The sequence below is a fragment of the Buteo buteo genome, chromosome 6 (genome assembly GCF_964188355.1).
Source record: "Buteo buteo chromosome 6, bButBut1.hap1.1, whole genome shotgun sequence".
Lineage (NCBI taxonomy): Eukaryota > Metazoa > Chordata > Aves > Accipitriformes > Accipitridae > Buteo > Buteo buteo.
The window spans coordinates 17,307,511-17,319,865 of NC_134176.1; the positions used below are offsets into that span (position 1 = coordinate 17,307,511).

At 39.7% G+C, this 12,355-nt stretch overlaps 1 protein-coding gene across 2 annotated transcripts; it reads left to right on the forward strand.

Annotated features, from left to right (window-relative positions):
* The first annotated feature begins 4,529 nt into the window (after positions 1–4,529).
* On the forward strand, positions 4,530–11,576 carry LOC142032423 (alpha-1-antiproteinase-like). 2 transcript variants are annotated; one of them, XM_075031068.1, is made up of 6 exons: positions 4,530–4,605; positions 7,362–8,024; positions 8,926–9,196; positions 9,818–9,965; positions 10,800–10,990; positions 11,361–11,572. In XM_075031068.1, exons 2-6 carry the CDS (start codon positions 7,379–7,381, stop codon positions 11,362–11,364), a joined length of 1,260 nt encoding a protein of 419 aa, XP_074887169.1. In that variant the 5' UTR covers positions 4,530–4,605; positions 7,362–7,378; the 3' UTR covers positions 11,365–11,572. The 2 variants fall into 2 exon arrangements, with proteins under 2 accessions (XP_074887169.1, XP_074887167.1); XM_075031066.1 differs by having other exon boundaries at positions 10,800–11,576.
* Positions 11,577–12,355: the final 779 nt, after the last annotated feature.

Genomic DNA, 12,355 nt, shown 5'->3' on the forward strand with positions numbered 1-12,355 from the left:
TTGTTCCCTGGTGGACACCTGTGTTTGTACCCTCATTTTCAACAGAGCTGTTCTGTATGAGTAGAGAGACTGACAAGGATTAATAAACAAGGTAAATTGCCTCTGTGGCTTGCAAGACCACTTTCTAGGTCCTTTCTTTGCGCATTAGCCAAAATCCATATTGTGTGCTTGGGCAGCTGAGCTTCTGAGTCACAGAATAATGTCATTACTGTTTACTTCAATCCACTTCGATCAGCCTTACTTGATCAGCTGCATGATTAAAGGTAGGCGCTCAATTCAGTATCACTCAGGAGTACAGAGGAGGTAAAGGAAGCAATTCAGACGAGATGGTCCCAGATAGCAGGGTCAGTGGACCAAATGGGAAGGTGAAGAAGAACTTTTTAATGAAGGCTTTCAAAATAATGTTAGTTGCTTAAGTCTTGAATTACTCATTGGGATGGTTCTTGTTAACTATATTTTCATGTTGTATAGGCACACATTTATTACAATTTTAAGTACTATATTGCTGTTGGAAACCCATAATTAATTGATTAATTTCTTTCTTTCTTCAATGCAAGAACATTATTAGGAAAGAAGGATGGGCCAGTAGTTACACAGCATTGGGCTGGGACTTGGGAGTTTCTGCTTCCCTTCCCAGCTCAGTCACAGGTTCACTTTGTATAAATGTAGCTTCCTGTCTGCTCGTAGCTACCCACTGAGGATGATCACCCTTCCTTTCTCTGTTTAAACAGACAGAGTGGGATTCAGGTGCCTTACCATAGGTAAATAGTATAATTTTAAAAGCACAACACTGGACTGGCAGTAGGTGAAGAGGTTCAGGTGAAATGATCCCTGCTGGCATGGTGCTTGAGTCAAACTGAAAGGTGGAAAAAATCTTTTTAGTGAGCACAATGAGCTTATCCTTCTCTATTTTCCTGTACAAGATTCTTGTGTTGTAGGTGCTGGCAACAGATACTTGCATTTTCTAGTCATGAAAGGAAAAAATTCTGGTAAGAGTTGGCTTGGGCAGTGTTGCGTGGTGCATGCAGATTATTAACACTTGAAATTTATATGTACCTAATCACCTCTCCCCATGCTATAATGTACCTAGGTAGCTAGCACCTCTTGTATGCAAGTACTAAGCACACCAGGAAAGAAGACACTTTCTGCAAAGTCCGGAGGACTTTTTATGGAAGCTTGCAACTGAGGAACATTTCTGATTTCACTTTGAAGCTGTATAAAGCCACATCCTGCAGAACACAGATTTTCAAATTGTGTGTCACTGTTACCAAGGGAGGTGCCATGGTATGAAAAAATGATCCTATCTTCATTAAACTCAATAAAGAACTGAAATGATGCTCAAGGCCATTGAAAGTAACTTTTTATTTTCAAGTCATCTTATCTCAATGAGGATGTTAGTTGTGTCATTTTTATCTTACAGATGAGAAAACTGAAACCCATCGGACAATGTTAGTCATGTTCCCAAGGTCAAAGCTGAGCTGCTTAACAGAGCTAGCAATCTATCCTGAATTTTCAACCCAGTGGATGTCTCATCAAGCAGTCCATCCCATGCTGAAGTCATTCCAGTATCCTGAACATTATTTGGGCAATGGAAAATATTCTTGGAGATCTTTATAGTCAATAAGATTGCAATGTGGTTATTTTGTTAACTATTTGGGGGGTTAGAAGGAAAAGGAAATGGAATGCGTACTATTCTTTCACAAGACCTCATTTGAAAATCATTCAGATATGAAAATCTCAGAAAGCTATTTTGTTACTAATATTAGTATTACAGAAACACTCAAGTCTGAAAAGAAAGTCCATGCTGAAGCTGTTACATGCAGAAATAATGAAAAACAGGCCTTCTTTTGCATGATTCTGGGGTCTAAATGAAGGTTTCTAATGTTAGAGCAACCTGCCTACTCTCCTGCCCCTTTTTCAGGAGGGGTCAAGTCTGCTATAGGTCCTGTGTCATATCTGCCAACCTGTACACTTCTGAAGCAGCAGTCAGAGGTTTAGTTGTTATTAGTGCACCATACATGTAACACACCTGCTACATTTGAGTAGGTAATTTGTAACTGGCATTGGTTTTCCAACCAAAAAATGGTGACGAGTGTTAACTATTGGTCATTGCCATTGGTATAGTATATTTTTTTAAATTCTACTCCCTACTCTCTACTTAGTTCATACATACTATTAGTGGTGCTATTTCAGATGAAAAACAGTTCTGTGAGCAAAACTTCCCCCTCCTCGTGAAAGTTCTCATCACTATATACAGACTGTATTTCATCCCCAATTCACATTCCCTTTCTAACCTAATGAATTTTGCCTTCATGGCGGGACAGTGGAGGAGATTCTCCAAGAAGTATTGAAAGCCTGGTATGACCACTGTGTGCAGATTGGGCCTTTTTTCTTCATTACATACCTCATTTAAACTAGAAGAACCAGAGATGCATACATCTTCAATCTTAACAATTTTCCCTGCACTCTGACTGCCTGATCCTTCCCAAAGACTATTAAATAACTCAAAACTATCAGGGGCGAAGGGAGGGGAAGGCAATGTCCATTTCCTTCCTAACTCCACACTCTGTTTCCTTTGTATTGCAGCTATGTCAATGTACTTGTGGTCTATGTATTTTACACTTAGAATCTTTGTGTTACTTATGATATAATAGATCTATAGGGATGAAGATTTTTTTGATATTTGAAGTAACCTGTGTGTCTGTGAGCTGTAATCCCAGAACAGCTATTATGGTTGCTAAGTTGACATGAAAACTATAATTTCCTGACCGAAGGTGTAGAAGCATAACAAAAACACTGGAAAAGTTGAATGGTTCTGTTGTCATCGAATATACTAGTCATTGGTTAATTAAGATCTCTTTCAACCTGCTTCAGAATGATTTGTTCAAAACAAGACAAACTGGCAGGAAGCTGTTTGCAAGATGTTGGTAAATGCATGAAATATTATATGGGTCTGTTTCTTCTAAAGAAGTCAAAATGTGAGTTGGGGTGTGGTATAGATACTGACCTACAAGAAGTACACAGCAGTAACATAGACTTGGGTAATATAGAATTTGTCATGGTTTTAATTCTCAGAAGGAATAAACCACATCTGTTTGGTTATTTCAGTATTCTGGACTTTTATTTCTATTAAAATAAGTAGTAGAGAAGCAAGATCTAGTTCGATAGATGAATGATCAGTATGAATCTGGTTAATGTGGTTTCATGGTATAGTTTTAGAGTTGAAATTGTACTCAGTAGAGAAATGGGAGTGTAAATGGCTCGTGGCAGTGCGTGGTACACCTGGCTGTGTGCATCTGTTCATCGTTTTAGTTTAAAGCAGGTGTAGCACCTTATTGCTGCTGCTGTAATGAAATGCTAGGGAAATGCCTTGTTAAAGTGTAGCTTAACATTATTAAAAAAACAAAACCATAATTACAAGGCTTCACAAATGAAAAAGAAAACAAGAAGCTTATAACCATTTTGTAACACAGTTCGTCCTTGACCACCATGACCTGTCATTCACCTAGGCTTTGATGAGTAGAATAATCTCTGTGTTTGTGACCTTTTACAGACAGAATTAGAAGAAACGAGTAAAAAAGGAAGGGGAAAAAGAAATAAAGAGGAAAACAAAGAAGGGGAGTGCCAAGACAAGCTTTATCTATGTTCTGTCTCCATGTTTATCTGTGTCTGCAATGACAAAATTACACATGAGTAAACAAGTACAAAGGAAAAAGAGTCATCACAAATGGGGAAACATATTTCATGTCACCGCTCAATTGTGGTCCTTGTTGTTAACTGGAAAAATTCAGTCAGTTTGATCCACTAGAATCTTATTCGTATTGGAAAAAGTTAACAGAAACAAGCAGCACTTTTTTTCATTCCAACAATTTAAATTTGTGTGAGAGGGACAAAGGGAAGGAGAATTGGGTGTGCACATGCAGTAAGTCCATGTGTGGGAGTAGAGAAAATGGCTTGCTACTTGTATTGCCACTGCCTGCCTGACGTGCACACAGAACTGAGGTATATGAAGGGACCACATCAGTCAGAGTAAGAAATGCATCAGGGAAACATGTCTATCACATATCCTCTCAATGGCATGCAATTGCGGTCAGATGGAGAAGGTACAGGCAATTAGTTCAGAGTCCATATGCAGGCTGAGGATCTGGAGGAAGATTTGGCTCTGGTCAGGCTTTGGAAGAGCACCGAGCTGCTGTGGTGTGTGGCTGTCAGCTCCATGTGTGCTTCAGCACGGCACAGGAAGACTGACTTCTGGCACAAGGAGTTAGCATCTGTTTCCAGTAGTTCCAGGCACAACCTCCTGGTTTCCAGTAGGGTCCTAATTACACAATGTTTGCACTAAGCTCCTCCACGTGGTCGGAGGTAACAGCTACTATTCAAATGGCTGAGGTTTGTCAGCTCCATTGGCTGAATTGCAGAGGTGATCCTTGGAAACCCTATTTCACCAATATTTGTTCTGTTTCCTCTTTTTTTCCGGTTGTCTCTAATTTTTATCAGGTCTGTTTAATGTTTAACAGTGCAAATTAGGCAGAAGATGATGTAGCAGTATAAGTAACAGTGTGGAAAAGAGCATGGTCAGCTGAATGCAGCAGGGCTTCTGATTTTGTAAGTACTGCACATGTATTTTTCTTAGAGCCTTGCAGATGATGCTTTCTGCGGTTGATAGCATTTTCATGTTAGCTTAGTTTCATTTATCTGCTTGTGACTTGGTTGTATGCGAATGTTGCAAGGAAATATTAATTAAGCAAACATGCAAGGGACCAGCGGGACCTCTTGTTCTGGAGGAATATGCTTAGCCTGAAATTAGAATAAAATAACCTTTGAAGTAATGGGGACTTATTAAGCAGTTGTTAAAGCAGAATTCTGATGAAAACACCTTTTAGGTTGGAAACAACCTTCACAGTGACTCAAAATTAGCATAATCCCACTAGTGACTGAACAACCAGGTCCAGTTTATAAACTCTTCTGGTGACTTAATGTATAAAACAGCCACTGAATTGCTAAGGCCAGGCTCTCTAATTAGGACTGGGGTGAGTGTAGAGGGTGAGTTGAAGGCCACAATTTAAATTTAAGTATTGCTTTTATTCCTATAGGCAAACTAATCTATGGTTTGGCAAAGAATTATTTTCTGAATTTCCAATTTGCATATCAAAAATACAGCCCAGATATAATAAAGCCTTTCCAGTTTCTTCAGCTTTGAAATGGTAACAAAAAAATATTTGTGGCTGAAATTTTCTAATTTCAAAATATTGAAATTAATGTGATTAACATCTCTAAAGGGAAAAATATGTAGGGAAAACTTGATGACAATATTCAGTGTTTTCCAGCTTCTGGTAGAAGTACTTTAATATTTCTATAGAGAACTGTGATACTAAGAGAAGTTTTTTTATCTGATCTGTTACAGTAGAAGTTAAAAACAGAGCCATGCCTAATGTAAGCTTGCTGCAGAAAAACCATACTCTTTGCTTCAGAAATTCTTTGAAATTTAGGCTAAGCTCTGTTTGGACACAGGAATTGGTCATGGACAGGCAAAAATTATCCTCTTTTTCACTTAAGTGTGCCATATCTCAACTAGAGAGAAACAGTCTATGAAATGTTAAACAGCAAGTACTTTTGAAACACCCTCCGTACTTCATGATTGCTTCACTTGTCTGCAGTACATAAGGGGGGGTGGGGGGTGGCTGGGAGGAAGAGGGAGAGTTCTGCTTAAAAGAGATGCAAATAGTTGAATCATATTCCCATCTAGGGCTATACTCCATCTTTTGGTTTAAGGAAGTTAAAATGTAGTGTTACCACTTCTTACTGCAGGTCACTGCAGTGGTCACTCTCTGCTCTCAGACATACTCAGCGTACTCAGATCCTAGCTAATATGAGAACACACAGCTAGTGTATACATTTGCTATAAAAACAAGAAAGACCACCATACCAATAAAAAAAATAAAGCAACTGGTTAATCACCAAGAATCCTGGAACTTGGGCTGCCCTCAGAAGCTCTATCTAAATCTTGTTTAGGTAGTAGATAGAGTCATCTTTTACATCTGGCAATGAACACAGGACCAAGAGAACTTCACCTTAGCAGGACACGGGAAAATGCATTCCTGGAAGAGAAGGATACAAACAGGCTGTGTTGGCTGGAAACCAGAAGAAGAGGAGTCATAACAGTAGAAAAGTTCTAGAAAAGTTTTCACATAGAAGCTGCAAGGGCAAAAAGCTTCTTTTCATAGATAGCTTGTTACGTTTCTGAAGACAGTTTATATGAGATGCCTCCCCAGAATAGCAGGGAACTGAATTCAGTAAACTAGACTTGTTCCAGCTCCTATGGAGTGCAGGAGGCTTATGTGTAGTATAACATGTCAGCATTAGGAGAACAAGTATAATGAAGAAACTTGTCGTCTCCAAGGGGATTAATCTGAGTGTCCTTTGATTTCCAAATGGGATCTGTGCTCCTTTTTTTCTCTTGGACCCAGGTCCTTCCTCTCTCTCTAGAGGAAGCCACACATCCCACACAGGTTAACCCATGGTAAGGGGCAAACCACCATTTAACAAGTTAGAAACACTTGTTGCAGCCCCCTGAAAGGAGGGTCCACTCATCCAAAACAGCCAAACATGCATCTCATTACAAGGTGCAAACCTGCTGCTTCCCACATGTCTTTATGCCCACTTCTGAGTGCCCTGCTGCCATGCCACAGGATGCCCCAGGCTTTTGCCTTGAATTTTGCCTTGAAATTTATGTAGATCCATCACTTATCAGCTGTGGCCAATGACTGGCCATGTGAGTAACTCACCATGAAGGAAACAGGGGCGTGATTTTAACAAGCACCGGATAGTCCATGATAGCCATCTGTCCGAGTGCTGCTGCCCTGATGAAAGGGAGGGAATTTATTCCACTTCCAGTGAGAAGTGAGCTGCCTCACATTTCCTCACATCTACCAAACTGCATTTGGGCAGGTGCTGTGGAGTATTTGATGTCTTTGAAACCCACACCCTGTCTTATCTCATGGTAACTTGTTTGTTTAGATGTACCCTATAGGAGACAATGATCCAGGGAAGATAATGTCATTGTTAATAGAGATTATTATGGACTTTGGCTCTATACTTGCCAAGGAAGAAGAGAATTGCCTTTTCAGGGCAGTTACAATGGAATGTTGTGGCTTTATTATGCCTGACATTTTAGTTTATAATTTGGTTGAATTTATTAATGACATTTATCATTGTGTCCATGGGCACTTTAAATATCCTATGTACATTAGATCTTTACATTTGCACTATATAGTATTTATGCTAACAAACTATTCATTATTTCTTACCACCAAGATCATCATTACCATATGCTCATCTAATGACTGTTTATTTTGTGACAGAATAATTTGAAAAGAAGATGAAGTATCTCCTGTGCCTGTGTTTACTCCTTGCTGTTCTTTGTGCCATAACCCTTTGCCGCCATGAAGACATTTGCCATGAAGTCAGTAATACTAATCTGCGTGATGGAGCAGAAAATTTATTAACACATAACTGTAGCAAGCAAGGTTCTAACTACGCAGATTTTGTATTTAGATTTTACAAGCAGGCCATATCAAAAGAAGCTGATAAAAATGTTTTCTTTTCTCCCGTGAGCATCTCCACTGCCTTTGCCATGCTGGCTATTGGTGCTAAGTCAACCACCCTGTCTCAGATTTTTGAAGGACTGGGCTTTGACGATCTGACTGAGATTCGCATGCATGATATACACAAAAGTTTTCATAAAGTTTTAGCAGTACTGAACTGTACTGATGTTAACATCACATTAAATATAGGGAATGCCCTTTTTACAGCTATTGGTTATAAACCACAGGAGACATTTTTAGAAAATACCAGAGAATTTTACGATGCAGAATTTTTTTCTAGCAATTTCAATAAACCAGAAGAAGCTAAGAAGCAAATCAATAAGTATGTAGAGGAGAAAACCAAGGGGAAAATTCCTGAATTAATTGGACATCTTGATGCAAGTACTATATTGGTTCTTGTTAACTACATTTATTTTAAAGGTAAGATATTTAACGTAATTTTCCAATAGGTGATTTTGATGCAAACCAAAAATTATAGGGAACTCTTGATGATTTATTAGCAGAGTGACTACTTAGGAAAGAGCTAAACCGTGCAGGATCTTCAAAGTAAAGATTAGGTCTGGCCAAAAGCAGGGCATCTGATTGTTGAGAAACACTGATTGTTTGATTTTGGCCCAGTTTGCCTGAAAGCTGTGGACAGAGAAGTCCCACTCTAGTGGACTGCCTCATAGACAGGGACCCTCTGCATGCAGTCTCTCTGGTCTGAGGGCATAATGATTGAAGATGTTTCCAAGATCTCTGTGCTGACTGTATGTGCCAGTCAAACTTAGGGGACTGACATCCTTGCACTTCCAGAGTCCCCAATATTATGGTAAATCTAGTAGGTACGCTGCATGAAAACTTGGGACATAGCATTTTGAGGGCCTGTGCTTCTGGAGCCCTGCTTGAATGTTAGGATCCTTTATTCTGCTGACGAATTCCGCACCAGGCTGAGTGCAGTCATCTTGAGTCGGGTATGGCCTAACAGGAAAGGCATAACAAGATCTTGTGGCTGAATGTATAAGTGGTTGAATTTAAATTACATAAAAGGCACAGATAATGGGAACATATGGCTACAATAGAAGCAGGACTCTCTCAACTGGTCCTCATCAACCTTTGGTTGTTTTTCAGCAAGACAGGACTTACACTAACTATGCTGGACTTACTGCACAGCTAAAATGCTTTATTGTATGTTATGCAGGACATTGAAGTGATTTAGTGATCCTCTTCTCCCATAAACTGCCCTCCAACATCCTAACATTTAAGTTGGACTGGTTTGTATCAGCCATTTTTTATGATCTTCACAAGTTTGAGTGCAACATCTTCTCTCTTCCTCTGTTAGCTGCCTGGGAAAAGCCTTTTGATCCTTTGCATACATATGAGGATGATTTTTTGGTGAACACAAATGTATCTGTTCGAGTCAACATGATGCAGTGTGACAGTAACTATGACAGTTACTACGACCAGGATCTCTCTTGTGAGGTGGTAGAGCTGCCTTACCAGGGCACTGCACGAGCATTGCTCATTCTGCCTGATGATGGAAAGATGAAGCAAGTGGAAGATGCTCTCTCCAAGGAAACTGTTTGTAAATGGGATAACAGACTTGTGACCAGGTAACTCTAGAGAGATGGATTACTGTATTTGAGGACACATCATTATTTTTAAGAGAAAGCATTAATTTCAGATCACGTCCTCCTGGATATAATGTCCTGATTTCATAAAGCGGAGTTTTAAGTGATTCCCAAGATGAGTCAGAGCAGACCATAGTTGATAAGCAACTGCAGGCTTTCTGACCTGACAGAAGGGGACACAGCATTGTAACAACTGCCTCCAGACTTGCTTGGCTACCTTTTGGCTACCATACCTCTTCTTTCATGGTGCTAACAATTCATTTGCTTCAATGTGTCTTAGATTTTATCCTCCTTTTCCCTTCTTTTAGCCTTTCCACAGTTGGTCTGCTTACTCTCTGTAGCCCTCTAGCCACAAAACACATAGCTGTGTTTGTGGCACTGGGATGAAAGAGTGGTAATGAAGAAATTAGTTTATTTTTCTAAAATCAAAGAGAGAATGTAGGTACAGATGCCAAAATTGCTCAGGGTATATAAAAGCTACCATCAAACAAATGAGCAATCAAAAGAATGCTTTCAAGTGTCACTGAAGTGCATACTATCCAGCCTGCTGGCTGAAACAAGGCTGCAATGCTTCACTGCTGTTTTGTTTTCTTTGTTCAACAGGAGATTAGACCTGCGGTTACCAAAGATTTCTGTTAGTGGATCTTATGATGTTAAAAACCTGTTCCAGGAAATGGGCATTACTGAAGTATTCTCTAGTAATGCTGATCTGTCTGGAATTAGTGGCAACCGTAATCTTTGGGTTTCCCAAGTAAGTGAACAGACGGAGCTGTTAATGGGGTGGTGGTTGGTTGCTCTAATCAATTATATCTGGGGTTTTTAAAGACTTACTTTCCCTCCTTGTCCTACTGAAGTTATAAGTAAAAACTCACAATGACATGTAGGGGCCTGCTTAGTAGTTGTGCTTTTCTACAGAGAGGGTCTGCTGTCCCACCTTTGTATTATTTTAATATTATTATTAAAAGGCTGGATATCAAGTACATAGAAATGTTGGACAAGATCTTAAATGATTTCTTGGCACTGGAATATGATTGCTTAGATAAGATTGTGTCAAGTAAATTATAAAATAGGAGTATATTATGATATTTGTGTGGATTAGTACCTAATTTTTTAATATCCTCAAAGTTTCCAAGAAACATCCAGTTTGCAATAGCAGAATTTCTCCATGTCAGTTTAAACTACATTTTAATGTGGCAGAGATGCCAAATACTGCCCCTGTATTAGCATTTAAATAGCAGTCTTCCATTAACCTTGGAATAACAGAGAAAGTGTTGCTAGAGGAAGTCCAAACCATCTAAGAAAACAAACCAGCGAGTACATGGGCTGTTACTGTCCCCCTCTACTCAGGACTGGTGAAGCTGCATTTACAGTGCGTTCATTTTTATTTTTGGCTCTCCCCATTCAGTCCTGACGTGGAGAACACTCCTGTTGCAGGCTATTTGAGATTTACCATACAATAAAATTTTGTCCACTGATCTTTATCACTCCTTTCGTCTCCTAAATATTCCATAAAAAGAGAGTTTATCTTCACCTCCTGCTTGCTGTCCCATATATAAACCACAGCATTTGCTCCTTTCCCCTGCAGGCAATTCACAAGGCCCTGCTGGAAGTTGATGAGTCTGGAACTGAGGCTGCAGGAGCCACTGCCATAATTGTTACCAGAGTTCTGCATCCTTCTGTTACCATCAAATTCAACAGGCCCTTCCTTATCTTGATTTCTGACAAAGAAACCAGCACCACACTTTTCATGGGGAAAATTGTCAATCCTACTAAGAAGTAATTGCTGAGTTATTGGGCATACTGGTATTCGGCATGAGTTATAATGGCTACAGTGTTTGCACATACGGGCTAGTTAGTGCTAGTAACTACCCTCTGATTGAGGGATATTCAGAAGTAAATGAGGAATTTCCTTATCAAATTAATAAGCAAAAAAATTGTAAAAAAACCCCAACAACTGACAGTTTTTCAATGTAATATTTTCCCTAGTTGAGTAATTCAAGTTATTAATACATTTTCCAAATATTCCTTGGAAGACAGTTTTTTGTAAAGTCTGCTGTTATTTTTACAAGTGAATTGTCTCTGCTAAGTGGTTTTGTCCAGACTGCTTTCAGGTCTGGATTACTCACCAAAAGCTTTATCCCAACAGGTAACAAGTCCCTCACAATTCCATTACATCTTCTCCAGGACTTGCTGACGATCGGTAGTCACCTGAGCTAGTCCCTACAGAGTCCTTTCTTCCTTATGTAGCTCTTTGCTGCCTAGGCCATTGTCGTTTACCCTCAACCAACCTGTTCTTTCTCATGTGTTCCAATTCTTTGCCTAGGACATCTTAAAGAAACATTGACAGAAAAGATAAAATCCCTGAGACAATAGACTTATTCTGCTGTAACACTCACTGTAAGTGTCTTTTTGCAGTTCACAGGATCAGCAAAAAACTTTGAGAGACAGTGACATTAGGCATGAACTGTCAAAGAGGTGTCCTGTGACAATGTCATCCATGAATTATTGCTATGGCTGATGAATAAAATAAACATTGTCATTTAAATCCATCACTTAAGGACTGACTCCAGTCTCTTCCTATCATTTTATAAATCTTTTAAAATCAACAAAAACTTTCAGTCATCCTTATTAACATAGCAGGGTGTCTGTAAAATGCATTTTAAATGCTGTTAAATGAGTCCAACTTTTCTCATATGGAGATGGTGATTCTTTGCATTCTCTCCTTATGGGCCTGCTTGGGTAAAACCTGTTTTCAAGAAATACATAAACACTCTCTTGCTGTTGTGGGTCTGCAGATCACCCACTCTTACTGCAGTGGAGCACTGGGGCCCAGCGCTCAGCCTTGCTGAACTCTATGTGAACCCTTTATGGCACAGCTGCTGCCTCAAGGAGAGGCTGACTCCTGCTTTGACAGCTGCTCTCTCACTACACTGCTTTGACTCGTGCCGTTGCATATTGACCCTTGATAAATTCTTTGCAAGTGGAGTTTAGTCCCTGTCCCTGGGAAGGTGATACTCATGAATGTACATTGCTCATTCCTACAGTGGTCCTGGCAATGTGCTGTAAGCACTGCAAAAGAGATGCAAGCCCCCAATCCACAAACGAGCCTCCCACCCCTGACATCTCTCTGGCCCTCTGACC

Excerpts from the sequence above, each read along its gene's own strand:
- LOC142032423 (XM_075031066.1), top strand. The coding sequence starts at position 7,379 with ATGAAGTATCTCCTGTGCCTGTGTTTACTCCTTGCTGTTCTTTGTGCC. Across the intron at positions 9,197-9,817 it reads GATAACAGACTTGTGACCAG|GAGATTAGACCTGCGGTTAC; the intron begins GTAACTCTAGAG and ends TTTGTTCAACAG. Across the intron at positions 9,966-10,799 it reads GTAATCTTTGGGTTTCCCAA|GCAATTCACAAGGCCCTGCT; the intron begins GTAAGTGAACAG and ends TTTCCCCTGCAG.